The following is a 17,378-nucleotide window of genomic DNA, read 5'->3' as shown; positions in this document are numbered from 1 at the left end:
GGCCTGACTGGATAGCTGTGCAGTGCTGTTTAGCTTGGTTTTTGCAGCATCTGAAGGAATGTGGGATTATCTAATGCCATACCCTTTCTTGTATTATGTCCAGTAAATGGTATTTTAATGACTACATTGTAGGCTCTGAGTGCCTTTTTTATTGGAATCCATAACAAGCCCTCATGCCAGTGCATTACATTTGGTGCAGTTGTCAGGATGCTGGTGAGAAGGGGGGAAGGATAGCAAGGAGAAGGATGTGTGCCTGCCTGATATGCTGGCATGGGGAGCAGTTACACAGCATGCTGCCTTTCGGTGCCAGTGAGGTTTAAGTTTTGGGACAGCAGACACATGGATTGCCCAGCTGGCTGGAGATCTTGTGCACCCATTACCAATACAGGCTCAAGCAGCGAGCACACAGCTCTGCTGGGTAATGAAGTCCACCGTGCTGGCAGGGCTTCACCAAAGCTTTGGGGTGCTGCTGCAACACTCCTGGGTGACAAGTGCCAAGATCTTTTGGATGATTGGGGTCCTTCCTGCTGGCAGGGTGACACCAGGTGTCAGGCATGCACACAAGTGTTACATTTAAATCTCACACCACAGTCAGGGTTCAATCCCTAGCCAACTTGTAAACTGGCTTAAACCTGACCAAGATGTTTGAATGAAAAGGAACAGGCTGCAAGGGAAGGAGACCCCATCTGGCAGCTCCCTGGCCCTCAGGGACAGGGGAACCCCTGTGTGAAGGGATAAGGGTTTCATCTTTGTGATTGTATCCAAGGTGTTGCTTTGATTAAACTGTATAACTCCCTTTAGGAAGAGATTGATAAATGCCTCAACTATTAAACGAGCAAACTATCCATCACAGGCCAAGGTCAAAGAAAATGGGCCAAGGCCAAACCCCCTATATTCTGCTCCCTGAAAGTTGAAAAAGTAGTTACACAGGGAAAAAAATTGCTGAAGGCTTTTTTTACTTAAAAAGATGAATCAACACATAGAAGGAAAGAGATCGAAACTCTTAACTGTGTTACAAACTGTCACTCTGGATGATAAAGGTATCTTAACTCTCTTGTCCTAAGAAAGAAAATAGCATCCATCATCCATGAGTGAGTGAAGGCAGAAAGAAAATGAAATTATAAAAACTTGCTTGCAGGAATGGAAGAGTTAAATGTTGGAGGGGTGGAAGTCACACCCCTGGAGAGGTGATAGCTGATGCATGCTGTGCTGCTGCAGAGGCTAACCACAGGAATGGGAGAAATAGAGAGGAGCCCTAGAAGCACATTAAGGAATGAGAAAGGCCACAATGTGAGGAGTCAGCATCTTTAATTACTAACATTGTTGTGAGACACAAGAAGGGGCTGGAAAGTGCCCCAGGATGTAGTGAAAATCTCTGATTACAAAGCAACAAAATAAATGTAGGAACCAGAGCAGAAGTAACATTTAAGGAAGCTGGCATAGGTAGGTATTAGAAGATACTCATACCTGTCTGATAACCAAGCTTAACTGCTGAATTGTATTGCTGCTTAAAGTTAGCCTTATATTCTGCATGATCCCATGGAAGGTGATAAGACCTTTCCTTTAAAGGAAAGACGAGGGTAAAAATCTATGCATAAATATAACAACCCTGACTTAAGCTGCAGTGTAAATGCTGCCTGGTTATTATAAGGAAGAGACCGAGATGCAGAAATGAAAGTGATTGAGGAGATTGAAAGCTGCTCCTCCTCTAGTTAGGAGTGGAGGTGGCTGTGTGGGACACAGCAGCTGCTCTGACCCCACCACTCTTGTTTGTGCTTTTCCCTGTCTCTGCCTGTGCTCTCTGCCTAAATGCTGCTTCCCCTGCTAAGTAGCATGGGTATTTCTAGGGTTGTGTCTAATCCCATTCACACACTCTCCACCCAGGTCATTTCCATCCAGAGAATCCCAGCCATTCCTAAAGGTGTCTCTCCAAAATCCATAGCAAGGAGTAGAGATGTGTGTGGATGAGAACAGGAGATACTCTTATTATGTGAGGAAGGAAGCCTCTGCAACTGCTCTTTGTACCAGTGTCCAGAGTCATTGCTCAGCCACCCTAATGCTAATATTTGCACTCTTCTATGGAGATAAACATTACAGATGTATCAGTTGCACAGAGGCACAGCACAAAATATGCTCCCTGCTGGCAGGAAGCATTTTTGTTCCATGTGGCAATTCCTGAGACTACCCCCATGCTGCCCTGTTTTTCCACTCTTGTCAATAGTCTGCTTGCTGTAGCAATCATTAGAGCCTTCTCAGCTCTGGTAGTCCAATTCCTGACTTAATAGCTGATGTCATGACATCCAGACCATCTTCTCTCCCTGTTCCTGGAAGCCCTTGTTTTCCTGGCTGGTTTTGGGTGTGCTAGCTCCCTGCTTGTCAGAGTTTCTGTTTCCTTTTGGATGGACTTTAGTACGTTCCACTATGGGGGAAGAAAAGGGGGAACCCAGCCTTCCTGCTGCTTCATCCTCCTCCACTCAGCTGGGAATTTTGAGGTATTGGGAAGAATGCACTGCCAATGGCACTGCTAACTAACCTAACTGGGAGGAAAATTTAAATTCCAATGGGGCTGTCAAAGGCATCCTTTCTGCTCATTGTCATGGGCAAGGGAGAAGGAGGAACACTGAAACTGTGCCGTTGTGGTGCCAAAATAGCTGAGGCTGAGCTTGCTGATAACTGCGGGAAGGAAAGAAAACTGAGCACTAGGGAGAATCAGGGGGGCTTGCAGCTAAAAAGAGAAGGACTGGGAATGGCTAAGGAGGTCTCAAAGTCTTCCTGTGTTTGAGTACAGCCTTTGAGAAGAGTCAGGCAGGGACCTGAACCAGCATGGTGGGGAGGCAGTGATGGTGCCATCGGCTGCACAGGAGCAAAGCCAGGGAAAAGGAGCATGCTCTCTGGAGGGAATGGCTGTGAGCTGGCAGAGGTACCTCTCTCTGGGACAAACATCTCTTGCTACTCATGCCATCTTCCTAAGTATGAAATAGGAAGTTAAGTAAGGAAACAAAGATGCTCTGATAGGAGGGACAGATGCCAAGAGAGGAGGGATAAGAGTCCCACTGTCCCTGACACACCACGACCTGGACTCCTGTTTCTTCATTCTGGTTCAATATTAACCCAGCAGGGCTGAGACTCTGCTTATTCTGCTTCCTTTGCAATTCCCCTGCAGCCAGGGCTGTACAGCATGGCGCAGACCAAAACCAGCATACTGAGGGGCCTGCTCTTCTCCAGCCTTCTGCACCTCACCTTGAGCCATGATGGAGGTAAGACTCAAGGGCAGAAGTCCCAGTAGATGACAGGAGGAAGACGGGAATAGTTCTTTCCAGGGGTAATACAGGTGGCAAGTTTTCTTCCTCAAGTCAGGAGGCTAAAAGCTTGAAGCTGGGAGCAAAAGGGTGCTGAGAATGGAGTGAACATGGGAAGATGCAGCTGCATCTGTCAGCTGGTGACAGCAACTCAGTGCATTTTATGAATCACTTGGGAAATGGCAGGAGGAGACTGCGGCTTAGTCCAGGATCAAGTCTAACATAACCATCGGGCTTTTGGGGATAGTTTCTCAGCTGACCTAGGTGACTTCAATTCTCCATTGCCTCCCCAGCTGTCTCTTATTGAAACTTTAGGTCATACAAAATCTGTCACCTTCCTGCCCACTGCTCCTTTTATTAGAGCTTCTAACTATCTTTTCTTAACATGAGGTTAAGTCCTCTTGGACCCACTACTGTGTAGGGGAAGATCTGTCTCCAGGTCTCAAATCAGGGGCTCTGAATATGAAATGAAACCAAGCTGTGCTTATCACAGTGGTCTGAGGCTTGCAAGACAGAAATACAGTGGCTGGGGACAGGGTCACCAGCAGGCTCAAAGCAAACAAACCTCTAGCTAACTGCAAATAACAGAACAGCTTTGTTGAGGAAGCAGTGTTCTGTCACTTCTGTTCCTTGTAAGTGATGGGAGCTGTGAGGGGATGAATTCCAGAGAGCCTGCTCTGATCATCAAGTGTAGACCTGATAGGGCTTCTCCTCTCTGTGCGGTGGGCTGGGGGAGGCTGGGCTGTGGGATCACCACATCAGCTGCATGCAGTTTTTGGAAACTGCAAGGGGAGACAAAGGTGCCCTCTGGCTGTGAGCAGCCCTTTGACTGGCAGTGTTCTGACCTGATAGTTTTCCTGGAAAAGGGGCAGGCATTGTCACTGCTCAAGCGCCACCGACGTGCCAACAAGGGATTTCTAGAAGAGATGCTTAAGGGAAACCTGGAGCGAGAGTGCTTGGAGGAGATATGCAGTTATGAGGAGGCTTTCGAAGCCCTTGAATCCACCGATCAGACGGTACGTACCAGGAAACATCCCCCAGCCACCCTCTGTAGGGAGACACCAGCAGGTTGCCCACACAGCCAGGGGCCAGGGTTGTAATACTCAATTCTGTGAACCAAAGATGAGGCTGATGATGCACACCCCATGGCAAGCTCAGGCTTCCTTAGGGAGCTTCCCTCCTTGAGACACTGCACAGACTACACCTGAAAGCTCAGGTTCTTTTCTCTCCCTCTCTATGCATAAAGTGACAAGGTGCCATTGGTCCTGAATAGCACCTTCCACTAGCTCAGCATGGTATCACACACATATGAGCTGCTATCCCAGACACTCACAGAAGCACTGGCATAGTAGTCAGAACACTAAGTGCAGGTTCCTCAGACTCCCTTGAGCTTCTGCACACCCTGCCCATTTTTCCGGTTTCCAGACTCACTCTGCCAAATTTGTGCTGCATCCTTTTGGGATTTGCTTCTAGCCCCAAGGCTGGTGTCAGAATTTCACACCCAAAAAAACAACAGATAAACAGTTAGGAGCCTAAGCCAGCAAGACACTACCTCTTTGGAGTACTTCAAAAGCAATCAGCCTCAGGCTGCATGGCAGAGATGAGCCAATACCTACATGTGATCTGTAATCAGAGATTCCAGGTTCAGCTGCTTGGACTTCTGCACTGTAGCCCACTGCACTACCTGCACTGCTTGCTCTGCAGGTTGATGAAGGTTGTAAACATCTTTGGTCTCCTTAGAAACAACAGTATTGTCTTGATTCCTGAGTCTGATGTGTGGGAATGTGGTTTTTTTATTGCGTTTTTTGCTTTGACTCCATAGTAATTGGTATAAACAGAGCTAGGTTAGTCTTGTCTTTTGTTGTGATGGGATGTTCTCTTACTGGTTTGAATAGCAGTAGTCAAGAAAGGTTTGATGTTCTGTGTCCCTAATTTTTTTTCATCTTTTTTACAGGATATATTTTGGTCAAAATACCAAGGTAAGTTGTTTTGATTCTTGCAGGTACTGTTACTCCTTAGGATGCACTGTCCCATCCTGGAGAGATGGCTCCCTCTTTTAAGAGCTCACTTTCCAGGGCTAAGCACTTGTGTTTTGTCCCTAGATGATAAACTGGTTCAAATGATGATGCTTATTTGGATTGCTTTCATATAATGTGTCTCTTTCTTCTTATTTTGCTAGTATGTCAGGGCCTGGGAAAGGCCAGGACACTTCTGGATGCTTGTCTAGAAGGTATGAATTTCATGCTGACCTCAATCTCCTTGATACAGTGAGTGCCAGGAACTTGCTTCCTGCAGAAATTGTACAGAAAAAAATTAAACTGATGTTGGAGAAGCCATCTAATTTTAAGGAAAAATACCAGGGGAGGAATTTGAAATTATGTCTTACTCTTTATTTCCCCAGTAATCATTTCAACAAACAATCTAGTTTGTGCACTGAAATAGTATGGAGTGAATATCCTTATCCTTGCGACACAGTCAGGTGTGAGCAGCCTCTCTGAGCCAAAGCAAAGCACAGAGCCCTCAGGGATAGCTCCCTCTGATGAAGCAGAGAAAGCTTAGGCTGTGTGCTCTTCTCACAGGAAGAGGATGCCTCTGCTATTGCAGGCTCATGCACCCAGCAAAAGTTAAAGGGATATGTGAGATGGTACTTCTGACCTTGAAAAATGCAACATCCAGTTCCCCTGACTGGCTTACACTGTGTTGGGATTTTGACAGGTAACTGCGCTCTTGGGCTGGGCCAGCACTATCAGGGAACAATTAGCCAAACCAAGTCTGGGATTGAATGTCAAGTGTGGACAAGCAAATATCCACATATTCCTAAGTAAGTCCATCTCCTGCATACCTCTTTAAGAGTTCTCTGTGGTGTCCTTCCTTCCTAGCCTAACCAGCTTTGTCTCTCATAGATTTAATGCCACCATTTATCCCAACCTCATTGAGAACTACTGCAGGAACCCAGACAACAACTCAGAAGGCCCATGGTGCTATACCCGAGACCCAACGGTAGAGCGGGAGGCGTGTCCCATCCCCGTGTGTGGTATGCCCCAGCACTCCAGAGAGCCCTTCACTCACAGCAAAACACTGCACTGAGACTGATACTAAGGCAGTCAAGGAGAGGGTTAAGGAGGGGGAATGCTTATATGAATAGAGGTCAGTAGGAGTAGAGAAGCTGCATCTTAAAGGGTAAAGGAGCTGAGGAAGAAAAGTCACTGAGTTGCCCATACATAATGAGCTGTTTTCTCTAGATTATGCTAATCTAGATCTAAATTAAAACCAGTGTCAGCAGTACCCTGGAATGTACTACAGTATTTTCTAGTCAGTCACCCCAAAATCCTGGCCCAGTTGTCTCAAATTAGAGACATCCATGACTTATAATGTTTTTTGGTCTGAATTCCTACCTTTAGGACAAAATAACTACAGTGTGTGCTTTACTGCCTGCCTTAACACTCTCTCCTGTAGAGGTATGCAGTTTAATACTCACAATCTCAAGTAAAGAGAAGATGCCCTTCTCTCATAATCGAACTGAACATGGAGGATCATCCCCCTACACTTACACATTCCCGTTTCTCCCTAGTACAGAGCCATCTCCCCTGGGGCTTGGCCTCTGTCTCAGAAGAACTGGTAAAGGAGAGAACCTTCTCACACAGCAGAAGTTTCTCTTTCAAAAACAGAGACTAGAAACAACAACTCATAAGCAAAAGTTAGAGGTCAGCAACCTTTTTGACAGGGGGTTATTTTGAAATTTCAAAAGCCATTACCATTGCTCTGTTTTGCAGAATCTAACGAACTGAAAAGAAATACTGCTCTGCTTTGAGGCCAGGCACCAGGCATGATGCCAGAGGTAGCACAGATGCCTCATGAGGCCATCAGGCATCTGTGCTACCTCTGTTCACCAGTTAATTTCTGACCTGCAGTATCTTACAGTTACACTTCCTGTGTGCATGGATGTAGCAGGATTAGAAAAGCCTTTGTGCACAGATCTTTTATAATCATGTTGACATGAGTCAAAAAAGAGAAGCAGCCCTAGCAATAAAGGTGAATACTACTTGCCCAGTGGCTGTTGTGCACCAGAGTGAATAGTCAAATGGGGTATCTCTTCACATGGGGACTCCCCCTGTGCACAAGGAGAAGGCACCTTGAGGCCCTGCCAAAAGAGATTATTGGGTACCCACTCCTTCTGGAAATGCTGCTTAAAACTTGCAGTCATTATGACACTTGCAAGAAAAAGTGTGAAAAGTCTTGCAGGGAAATTTTTCACTTATCATTAGATTTAGAGACATTAGCAAAAGTTAAATTTGCTATTTTAGTAGAATATCACAGTAAAAGGCTCCCCCAAATATGGCTTAGTTATGCATTTTAGAATAAGGTGTTGAAGGAGCTAATACAGCAGAATTATGATGCCTGAGACACCTACCCATCCCTTGAGCTGGTTCTCAAAGATGCCCCAGAAGGCAACACAATATTGTTCCTCATATCTTAGTGACAAAGAGAAATGTGACGAATAGTGCCAGCCTCACTTCACATACTGCTGAGCCATCTCTGACACTGCAATATTTTAGAGGGCCATCCCATGCATAGAAACACAGTGAGAGTTCCTAAATATATTGGGAGGCCCCATGGAACTCTAGGCTTTACTAAGGGGCTCTGGTACTATTTGCTAATAGCACTTCTGAGTGCACAGCTGTGGCTTAAATCACAGCCCTCTGTCTTTCCAGGTGAAGACAGAACAACAGTTCCATTCACTCCACGGGCCGCAGAACCTGCACCAATGGAACCTTGTGAACCAGAGAAAGGCATGCTTTACACAGGGACTCTCTCAGTCACTGTGTCTGGATCTAAGTGTCTACCATGGAACTCTGAGAAAGCCAAAGAGGTGCTCCATGGAAAACAAGTTGACCCAGAAGTGGAGCTGCAGGAGAATTACTGTCGGAATCCAGACAGAGATGACGAGGGTGCCTGGTGTGTCACAAATGAATCACCCTACTTTGACTACTGTGATCTGCACTACTGCGGTGAGAAATCTGCTTAGGTTTGGGTAGGCCCATATTTGAGGCAGTGGCATATAACAGGAGTAGAATGAAATGCTTGGCCTGGGAGGAATGGACAAGAATGTACGTGCCCATGCACACGGGAGCCTTGTTTGTTCATATATCACGTGTACTAACCTGCCTTAGGTGCATAGCACTGTTACCTCTCTGAGGTGTTCTCCCTGAAAATTCACACTGGTGGACAAGGCACATTAAAAAGAGCACTGGTGTTTTAAAACATCATTCCTTCATCAGGCCTTCTGTGTGGGGAAAGGAACATTTACATTGCTGATAATCATGGCAACTACACTTAAACCTTTTGCCTTGTTTGTCTTTCCATCTCTCAGACAGCTCGCTAGAGGATGAGAACCAAGAGTCTGAGGGACTATCAGGACGTTCTACTCTTCCTAAAGACTTCAAACCCTTCTTTGATGAAAAAACTTTTGGTTCAGGTGAAGCAGGTGAGCAAAAACTCCAAGTACAGCATGTTTGCAGAAGGGATAGCCCCTCTGCAAACATGCTGTACCTAGCTTCTTCCCATTCACTGTTCCTCAGAAACATGAGCTAGCTAAAAGCTGTTAAAAGCAGGGGAAGATACTTAAATTCCTTGAAGAACTCTCAAAAGTCAATATCCAGTTCCAATCACGGAGCTAGTAAGCACTTCCTAAGATCTTCCAGCTTTGCATGCTGACTTCAGACAACAGTTCTCCACTGTGATTCAGGTAGAGTAGCAAAGCCAAGATTCCTTGTTTTTTCAGATTGTGGCACTCGTCCTTTATTTGAGAAGAAAAAGATAACAGACAAAAGTGAGAGGGAGCTGTTGGATTCCTACACAGGAAGAATTGTTGGTGGGGATGATGCAGAAGTTGGCAGCTCCCCCTGGCAAGTATTGTCTTCACATAGTCTTTGGGGATTGTGTTTTCCTTCTCTTCAGCTCAAGCAGGTAGAAATAAAAGGGCTTTCCTATATTAGGCAGCAAGCATAAATTATAGATTCTAATCAAAGCTTCTCCAAGTGGCTGACAGAGCAGTACTAAAATAGCTGGAAAGAAACTCTTGAATCAAGTATGCAACCACTGGAGAAAGCAAGTGTGTTGGTGTGTTTCATCTTCATGTCTTCCTCTTTCCAGCTTTGCTGGAATGAAAAGGATGAGAAACTTCATCAGGTAAAAGAAATGGGGTAAATAAATGGCCTACTACAGAGGATATACATGTCCACGGAAGACTTGCTACAGAGCTACTCACTCCATTTTGTCAGTATAGAGCAATGCCGTTTCCTCCTCACTGCCAAATCTGCACTTTTGGCAAGACACTAGGATCCATTTAGTCCTGCTAAGGGCTTCCTTCCTCCTCATCTCTCAGGCAGGTGATGCTCTACAAAAAGTCTCCTCAGGAGCTGCTGTGTGGTGCCAGCCTTATCAGTGACAGCTGGATCCTGACTGCTGCTCATTGTCTTTTTTATCCACCCTGGGACAAGAACTTAAGTACAAGTGACCTGTTGGTGCGGATTGGCAAGCACGTAAGAGCAAAGTAAGAGTCTGAATGAAGTGGAAGGAACTAGACTTCCTCTTGAAGTAATGAGATACTTTGGAGTTGGGCTGTCATTCAGTATCCACTGAAGTATTATAACTAATGTCACATGCCTCTCAATAATAGGATCTAATGGGGCATTTGCTTCTCTTGCTGATCCTAAAGGTTGAAGTGAAAGGGAACAAGGAAGCCTGGGAAATCTAAAAGGGTGCTCCTATGTAAAGACAGCATTGTCTCAGAGGGTACAAAGCTGAGAGTATCATAAACTCCAGAAGACTTTCAGCTGCTACTGTACAGCGAGTTTTCCTTCATAACTATTTCAGATATGAAAAGAATAAAGAGAAGATTGCTCTGTTGGATAAAATAATCATCCATCCTAAGTACAACTGGAAAGAGAACATGGACCGAGACATCGCACTCATGCACTTAAAGAGACCCATCAGCTTCAGTGACTACATCCATCCTGTCTGCCTGCCTACCAAAGAAGTCGTGCAGAGGTGAGGAAAAGAGAGAGAGAGAAAAACATGACTTCTCAAGGCTATTGGCACTAAGAGTGCCAGGCAGAAGAAAGCTGTTACAATACATTTAATTATACTTGTGCCTCCTTCCACAGGCTGATGCTGGCAGGTTACAAAGGGAGGGTAACTGGTTGGGGAAACTTGAAAGAAACATGGGCCACTAGCCCCTCCAACTTGCCCACAGTTCTGCAACAAGTCAATGTGCCCATTGTAGATCAAAGTACCTGCAAGGCATCCACCAGAGTCAAAGTCACTGACAACATGTTCTGTGCAGGTAAGTAACACTGGAGTCACAGGCACAGCTTGCCACAGAAGTCAAGGGCTCTGAGCTCCTGGTGTGACTCATGCAGCTAGATTACTTTCTGATAAATTTGCAAATGCCCTCCACAAAGAATAACTTTCCCCTGATAAGAAATTTCTCAGCTCTCAGAAAATGTGAAACTGGAGAACTTAAAGCTAAGAATAAAGTTTGCAACAACAACCTGTGTCAGGCATTAGTCTAATGGTACTATGTAGCAGCAGCAGCTGTGGGAGAACTAAGCACAAATAAAATTATCTTTTCACTAGTACAGAGCAGTTCAGTGACTTCCTAAATTAAAGGCTGCACACCTATTATCCTATCTACTAGCTTTTGGAGCGCATTCATACTTATGGCCACATATTTTGAAGGCTCCTGCCTTCCTAAATCTCTTCTAGCATCATACCCTTTTTGAGTGAGAAGGGAAGTGGACACAGAATTCAAGTTACCAAGTTAGTATGGATTTATGTACCAGTTTAATAGTTTCTGATATATTCTTCATTTGTGCGGACTTCATCAGTTCCTACAAGCAAGTCTTGAGATTTTTGACTAAATTTGTGCTGCTTGCATCTAAATGCATGGGACTGCTTTAGTTAGGATGGAAGCCAATTACACAAGCATGCTGAAAATACAGAGCTCTTATGGATTCTCTTTCTAAACAACATTCTATGAAATAGCTGAGATGCAGACATACAGAAAAAATGGAGACACGAGTGATGGGAACGTGCAGAGATACTATCCAGTTTATCAGGAATGAATGAAATCCTCTTCCTCTTCATAGTGATACTTTAGGAAGACAGCTGGGGAGAGGAAAAGTAGAACTTGAATGACAGGAAAGTAGAAGTGGGGATAACAGTGAATCTCTATAGTAAATAAAAGAAGAGGGAAAATAGACTATTACAAATAAGTTTGTAAGACAAGAGAAGCACAGTAGCTTAAGCTACAGCTGTTGTACAGTGTCAGTGCAACTGACACTAACATCAATTCTGATGAAAAAACAAGAATGAGAGCAGAGGGTAGAGTCAAGACTGCTGCAAAGACAGATGCAAAGTTAGAATTTTAACATATATGAAAAACAGAAGTCCGAATTAACAGCATCAGCACTTTCATGGGTCCCAAAACATTTATGCCATTTATCCCAAAACCTTGAAGAAAACATGGCCAACACCAGCCACTTGCCCCTACAGTCAAATGTCCATTTTTCTTGCCTGTAGGTTACAGTCCTGATGCGCTAAAGAGAGGAGATGCCTGTGAAGGGGACAGTGGGGGACCTTTTGTAATGAAGGTATGTTCAACAAGTTCAAGCTTATAAGACATAGGAAGATAGGTTTGTTTCTGTGCTGAAATTCATAGTCTAAAAAAAGCAGCAGAGTTGAGCCACTGCTGAGTGGTTGAAGCAAACCCAGGTCATGCCTAAGATGAGCAATGGAGACCAATCCTGCAGTCATCCAGCTTCATTTCTATACTGAGCTCTCAGCATATTGGGAGATCACCTGCAGGATGCATGAGTGATGGCCAATTTTTAATTAGAGATTTAAGAGAAGAGACAAAATTACTCCAACAAACTCTGTTGGAGGTGCCAGTCTGAATCCCAACGTAGCATCCATCATTAAACAGACTGGGGCACATCCAAGGTTTAGATCTGAGAGGGTAACCAAGCTGCTAAACAATCCAGAGCACAAGTCTTATGAGGTGTGGCTGAGGAAGTAGGGCTTGTTTAGTCTGGAAAAAAGGAAGCTCAGGGGAGACCTCCTGAAAGGAGGTTATAGCTAGGTGGCACTCGGCCTCTTCTTCCTGTCAAACAAAGCACAGGAGAAAATGGCCTCAAGCTGAGCCAAGGAAGGTTAAAGTTGGACATCAGGAGGAATTTCTTCACTGAAAGAGTGCATTTAGTGCTGTGGTATAGTTAACATGGTGGTGTTTAGTCAAAGGCTGGACTTGATCTTGAAAGTCTTTTCCAACCTTAATGATTCTCTGATTCCATCAAGGTCATTTGCTCCTTCTGCCCAATCTCATTTTTTGTTTACTTTAGAACCCAGATGACAACCGTTGGTATCAAGTGGGAATAGTTTCATGGGGAGAAGGCTGTGACCGAGATGGCAAATATGGATTTTACACCCACGTATTCCGCCTGAAAAAGTGGATACGAAAAGTCATCGAAAATCAAGGGCGATAGATGAAGCATTTACCTTGCCTGGTCTCAGTTTTGCAACAATGCTCCACTTTAAAACATAAGTATAGAAGATCCTGAAGTAAAACAAGGTATATCCTTACAACTTGACAAAAGGAAGGTCTTATCCCTTGAAAATAAAAGCTCTGAAACCCATCTTCTTCCTTTTATTCATGCTGAGTTTAGATGTGGTTGTATCTAAGTCATGACAGTAGCCAGGAGTACCACAGCACTAGCTATACTGCTAATTACCTGTTGTGCTTGAAATTCCCCTCCCTTCCATCACCTACAATCAACAGGTTTTGGACCCCACATAATGGCCTTGTCAGTCACAGCAAGCAAGATTATGCCCTCATGCACCATGCCCTTTCCTCCCTTCAAGACAACTAATAGTCTGTTCTAGTTTTTGATCCATGTATGTACCAGAGATAACCACCCTACAGTACCTGTAGCATTCCACAAGACACCAATGTCAAAAGTAAAGCAAGTAGAAGCTGTTTTGATCAGACAAACATTGTTCACACTACAACAGCCGGCAATAAATACCAGCACCACTGTGTGCAATTCATCCTACAAAGGAATAGTGGCTTGAATACATTAAGCAGCACTTCCAGTAAGTTCCTACACAGCAGGTGGTGCTGGGTCCTCATTGTGTATTTTCCACCTTCATAGCAAAATTCTGAAGGAAGCAATTTGTGTAGTCATTGTCAAAACCTGCAGCGAAAACATCCTGCACTATAGGTGTTTGCTTGTGTTACAATGGGATCTCTCCAAAAACAAGCTTCAGTCTTTCATAAACTCCTCTTTAGTAGGAATTTGTGGACCACTGAGGACCCAGAAGTACAGCAGTAAATACAAATTCTTTACCAGCCAATTTTCTACTAAAACAATCATGACATTTTTTCCCAAATAAAGCACAAAAACTAACATCTCAATGAAATCTGAAGAAAAAAATCTCAACATCTCAAGTTTCATGACTGTTTAAAGTCATTGATAACCACATACATTGAACACTGAAAATATTTAGCCCTTCTAATGTTTAAATTTTAAGCCTCACCCCTTCACTACTATCAAATCTGTGACAAAAGAGGGGAACCAGGACCATACAGTTTCTGGAGAAAGTCACTGTTCATATTGACTTGTTACAAACAATACAGAAGAATCATTTTTAAAATTCAGTTTAATGTTATTTAAATATTGTCTGGGCTAAAGATTAGGCTTTATTAATTTATGTGCACAAGTTTTAGTTCAGAACTCCCAGGATATTGAGTCCAACCAAACACTACAAAGACACAGGGCAAAAACTCATTCATAAAAACAACTATATCTTCTGCTACTCAATTATTCCTGTATTTCACTTCTGAGTCAGCTTTGAATTTAAAATAGTTTATGCAGGTTTGCAGGCATTGCTGTTTTACATCCTGAGCTAATTAACAAATAGTTCTTCAGAATGTCTGCTGAATATGGTAAAGGAACATATGGATTAATTAAAATGTCACTAAGCTTCAGAGAGCAGCTAGTAATTGAGAGGTAGTGGCAGTAACTCTAGCCAACACAAACTATTCACAAACCGCCCCGGTTTGAGTGCACTAAACCACAGCACTTACCAATAAGGGCCAAACCTCCACTTGTAACAGAGCTCTGTTCCACAAGTGCACACCCATTTCAGGTTATGAGAGGAGACTATGACTACTAAATGGAGGCAGTGGAGCAATGAATGGCATCATATCAGTTAACACAGGATGGAGAACGCTCATGATCACCTGCTATCACAGTGTGCAAACTCACCATAAGCACCAAGCAGCATTATGTCAACTGCAACCCCAGTCTAGGGGTCCTGTGAAAGGAAGATTTCAGACATTTGCAGAAGCTCTGGCATAGATCCGTAGTACAAGTACTAATTTAAAGTCACGTTTTTACTGTAATCAAGCAAGACAGTTTCAGCAATGGCTCTCAGGCAGAGACTGCTGGTCTACATAGCAAACAACAAAAGCAGCAGTTACATGGAAGAGATTAAAAATCTAGCATAGAAGTGTGCTATTTTAAGCCTGCCTGTCCAACCCTTCAATAACTGTTCTAGCTATGGAACAGATGTGCAATTTATGCTACACTTCCAGTTTTCACATGGAAGTGCAGCAGTAAGGTGAAAATACACGACCTCCCTGGAAATGAAAGGGCTAGAAAGGATACGCAGTGTGTCTGCCTTAAATCTTCATTATTTGGAGCTTCTGAAAAAGGCTCTTCACTCATTAAAAAAAAAAGAAGTGGCCACAACTTTTGCAGACTAGTTCTATTAGGTGTCTTAGTTAAAAAATGGTAACATCTGATGTTTAAGAGCAAAAAGAATGTAGTGAGTGAGGTTTACCTGCATGAGGAACACTGCTTAACCAGATGAGTTCAGGATAAATGAGTCCACTGACCATATGCTACTCTATTCCATATCGTCAGCAGCAGGCTCCCTCAAAAAAAGCTCCCTCAGCTGGGACCACAATCTGGGTAAAGGCATCACAAGGACTAGATAATTCAAAATAAACATTTCAGCAAACTAAATATTTTCAAGTTACAGAAACATTCCAAAACAAAAAAAGCAACTATATAAAAAGTGTACTACTGCTCATAGAAGAGTGCAAAGTCTCAGGACTGCACCCACAGTGTATTTCCTTCCTTACAGTGTATCCAAACCCCAAGGTTCATGTCAGCTTAGTTCAGTTTCTAGATGCCCAGTCACTAACATTCAGAAATAGAGAGTGACCTCTAACCAGCAGCTGCTGCTGTTCCTATAGAGGCTGGTATAGTTAATGCAAACTTTATTTACAAAAGACACTTAAATTAGTTACTTCATGCCATGTGTCCATACAGAATCAACAGTTCAAGGATTACATGGAGAAGAATTCACAAAATTAAAAGTGAAATCACTAAAGGTTTTCTAAGAGTCAAGAACTAGGAAAAGATTTTAAAGACAACTTTACAAATAAAAACCCCAAGTCATGAGAAACTAGTCTGAGCAAGAGGATGGTTGTTTACAGGTCTGTACACTAAAACTAATACACAGACAGCCTTCTATTGTCAAAGAGATGCTCATTGAGAAGCAGATTATGTACAAATACTTGTGCCACAATGACTCAACCCCCCAAAATCCACTGTATTATACATAAACCAGTTTGTATACATTAGGCCTAAACGAGGCCATTTAACTATGAAGACTTCTAGTTTAGTAAACTAAAGCTGAAGACAGCCCCAAGCAACAGCGATACCGTCTCTTTGCATCTCTATTTGCGACTGCTTTTTATTCTCTCCAATCTTTTTTTCAAGTCATCAATATTGGCCGCTGCAGAAGAGGGTGAAGCCAGGGTAGTTCCAATGCCAGAGGAATGAGTCTGATTGGAGTCCAGGTCCAGATGTTGGTACTGCTCCCGGGACTCACGCAGCTGGGAGAGCTTACTGTGAAGCATATCTGTAGAGGATGCAACTGTAGGGAGTGTTGGTTTAGAGAGCAGAGACGTCAGAGGGGGTCTGTCTTCCTGCTATGAGGGAGAAAAGGGAAGTGTTAAGACCTATAGTGGTAAAGGCCATAGAAAATGTACAAATCATCATCAATGCCATATAAAATGTGCAAATCATCATCAATGGCTTTTCATCTCTTCAAGCAATAAAAACAGAGGAAAGGCAAAGAGCACCACAACACAAGTGGATCTGGAGCAATAAAGTCAGTTGCTGTCAAAGTCAGAACCATGCAAAGCTAATTACTATGCTCAATCGTCTGAGTAGTTAATGTTTAATTTTATGTCAACAGGGACACAAAGAAACTAGTCTTTCAAGATCAAAAAATTCCCTGCAGACTAGAGTTTTACTGAGATAGACTGCCAGTGTCTTGAACAGCCTAAATTCTAACACAAGAGAAAAATCCCTGCCTATGTGCAACATCAGCAGACAATGAATTTTCTAGAAGAATGAGAAGAGGAAAGTGGCAAGACTGAACCTGTCAAAGACTTAAAGTGGCAATTCACTGTTCTTTTACCAATATTTCCATCTGAGTTACTTACCTTGTTACTATGATCTAGGAAACATTTCCCCTCCTCAGAGCTCTAAGCTGATACTCAAATTTGTGTCAAAAGTTAAAACAGTGATGCATCTGGACGACTATTCCTAGAGTGAACATCACTTCTCACATGGCCGAATTAAAATTTCAGGAATTGGCACTAGATTCCTAACACACAGATCATTGAACTCTAAGAAATTTTGGTCCACAGATTTCCAGTACTAAGCTCATTTATCATTCCTGCACCTCAGTATCCATACACCCAAAATATATAAAACTTCAAATTTTTATCAGCTCTCATGGTAGTTTTAGAGCAGAAAGTCTAGAATTTCCACATCATTAATCTCTGAGGTGTTAACTTTTAGAGAACACTTATTGTTTGAACCTTTCTGAGACTCAACTTCCCATCAAGGAATGATAATAAGCTACAGGCCTGTAGAAACAACCTGTACACAACACCAGCAATGCAGACAGAGCAGACTGAAATGCAAGCCTACTTGG

At 43.3% G+C, this 17,378-nt stretch overlaps 2 protein-coding genes across 6 annotated transcripts in view; one reads left to right on the top strand and one right to left on the bottom strand.

The window, feature by feature from the left end:
- The first annotated feature begins 2,066 nt into the window (after positions 1–2,066).
- On the top strand, positions 2,067–13,100 carry F2 (coagulation factor II, thrombin). The gene is made up of 14 exons (XM_054635541.2): positions 2,067–3,257; positions 4,152–4,315; positions 5,254–5,278; positions 5,479–5,529; positions 6,015–6,120; positions 6,203–6,333; positions 8,012–8,308; positions 8,671–8,784; positions 9,082–9,209; positions 9,689–9,852; positions 10,176–10,349; positions 10,466–10,644; positions 11,883–11,953; positions 12,701–13,100. The coding sequence occupies exons 1-14, from the start codon at positions 3,179–3,181 to the stop codon at positions 12,842–12,844; spliced, it is 1,827 nt and encodes a 608-aa protein (XP_054491516.2). The 5' UTR covers positions 2,067–3,178; the 3' UTR covers positions 12,845–13,100.
- Positions 13,101–14,000: 900 nt separating this feature from the next.
- The window catches only part of CKAP5 (cytoskeleton associated protein 5), a 54,577-nt gene continuing 51,199 nt past the window's right edge, over positions 14,001–17,378 (bottom strand). For 4 of the 5 annotated variants that reach the window (XM_077180103.1, XM_077180099.1, XM_077180102.1 and 1 more), the window contains one exon: positions 14,001–16,362. In XM_077180103.1, the coding sequence (XP_077036218.1) occupies positions 16,108–16,362 (255 nt within the window). In that variant the 3' untranslated portion in view covers positions 14,001–16,107. The remainder of the gene's footprint in view (positions 16,363–17,378) is intronic. The other variant, XM_077180101.1, reaches the window with a different exon arrangement.

Source organism: Agelaius phoeniceus, chromosome 6 (assembly GCF_051311805.1).
Source record: "Agelaius phoeniceus isolate bAgePho1 chromosome 6, bAgePho1.hap1, whole genome shotgun sequence".
Taxonomy (NCBI): Eukaryota; Metazoa; Chordata; class Aves; order Passeriformes; family Icteridae; genus Agelaius; species Agelaius phoeniceus.
This window is presented reverse-complemented; position numbering and strand designations above follow the sequence as displayed.

Bases quoted from the DNA above. Each gene is read 5' to 3' on its own strand.
- F2 (XM_054635541.2), top strand. From the start codon at position 3,179: ATGGCGCAGACCAAAACCAGCATACTGAGGGGCCTGCTCTTCTCCAGC. The intron at 9,210-9,688 runs GTATTGTCTTCA...TCTCTCAGGCAG, and splicing joins TTGGCAGCTCCCCCTGGCAA to GTGATGCTCTACAAAAAGTC. The intron at 9,853-10,175 runs GTAAGAGTCTGA...TAACTATTTCAG, and splicing joins GGCAAGCACGTAAGAGCAAA to ATATGAAAAGAATAAAGAGA.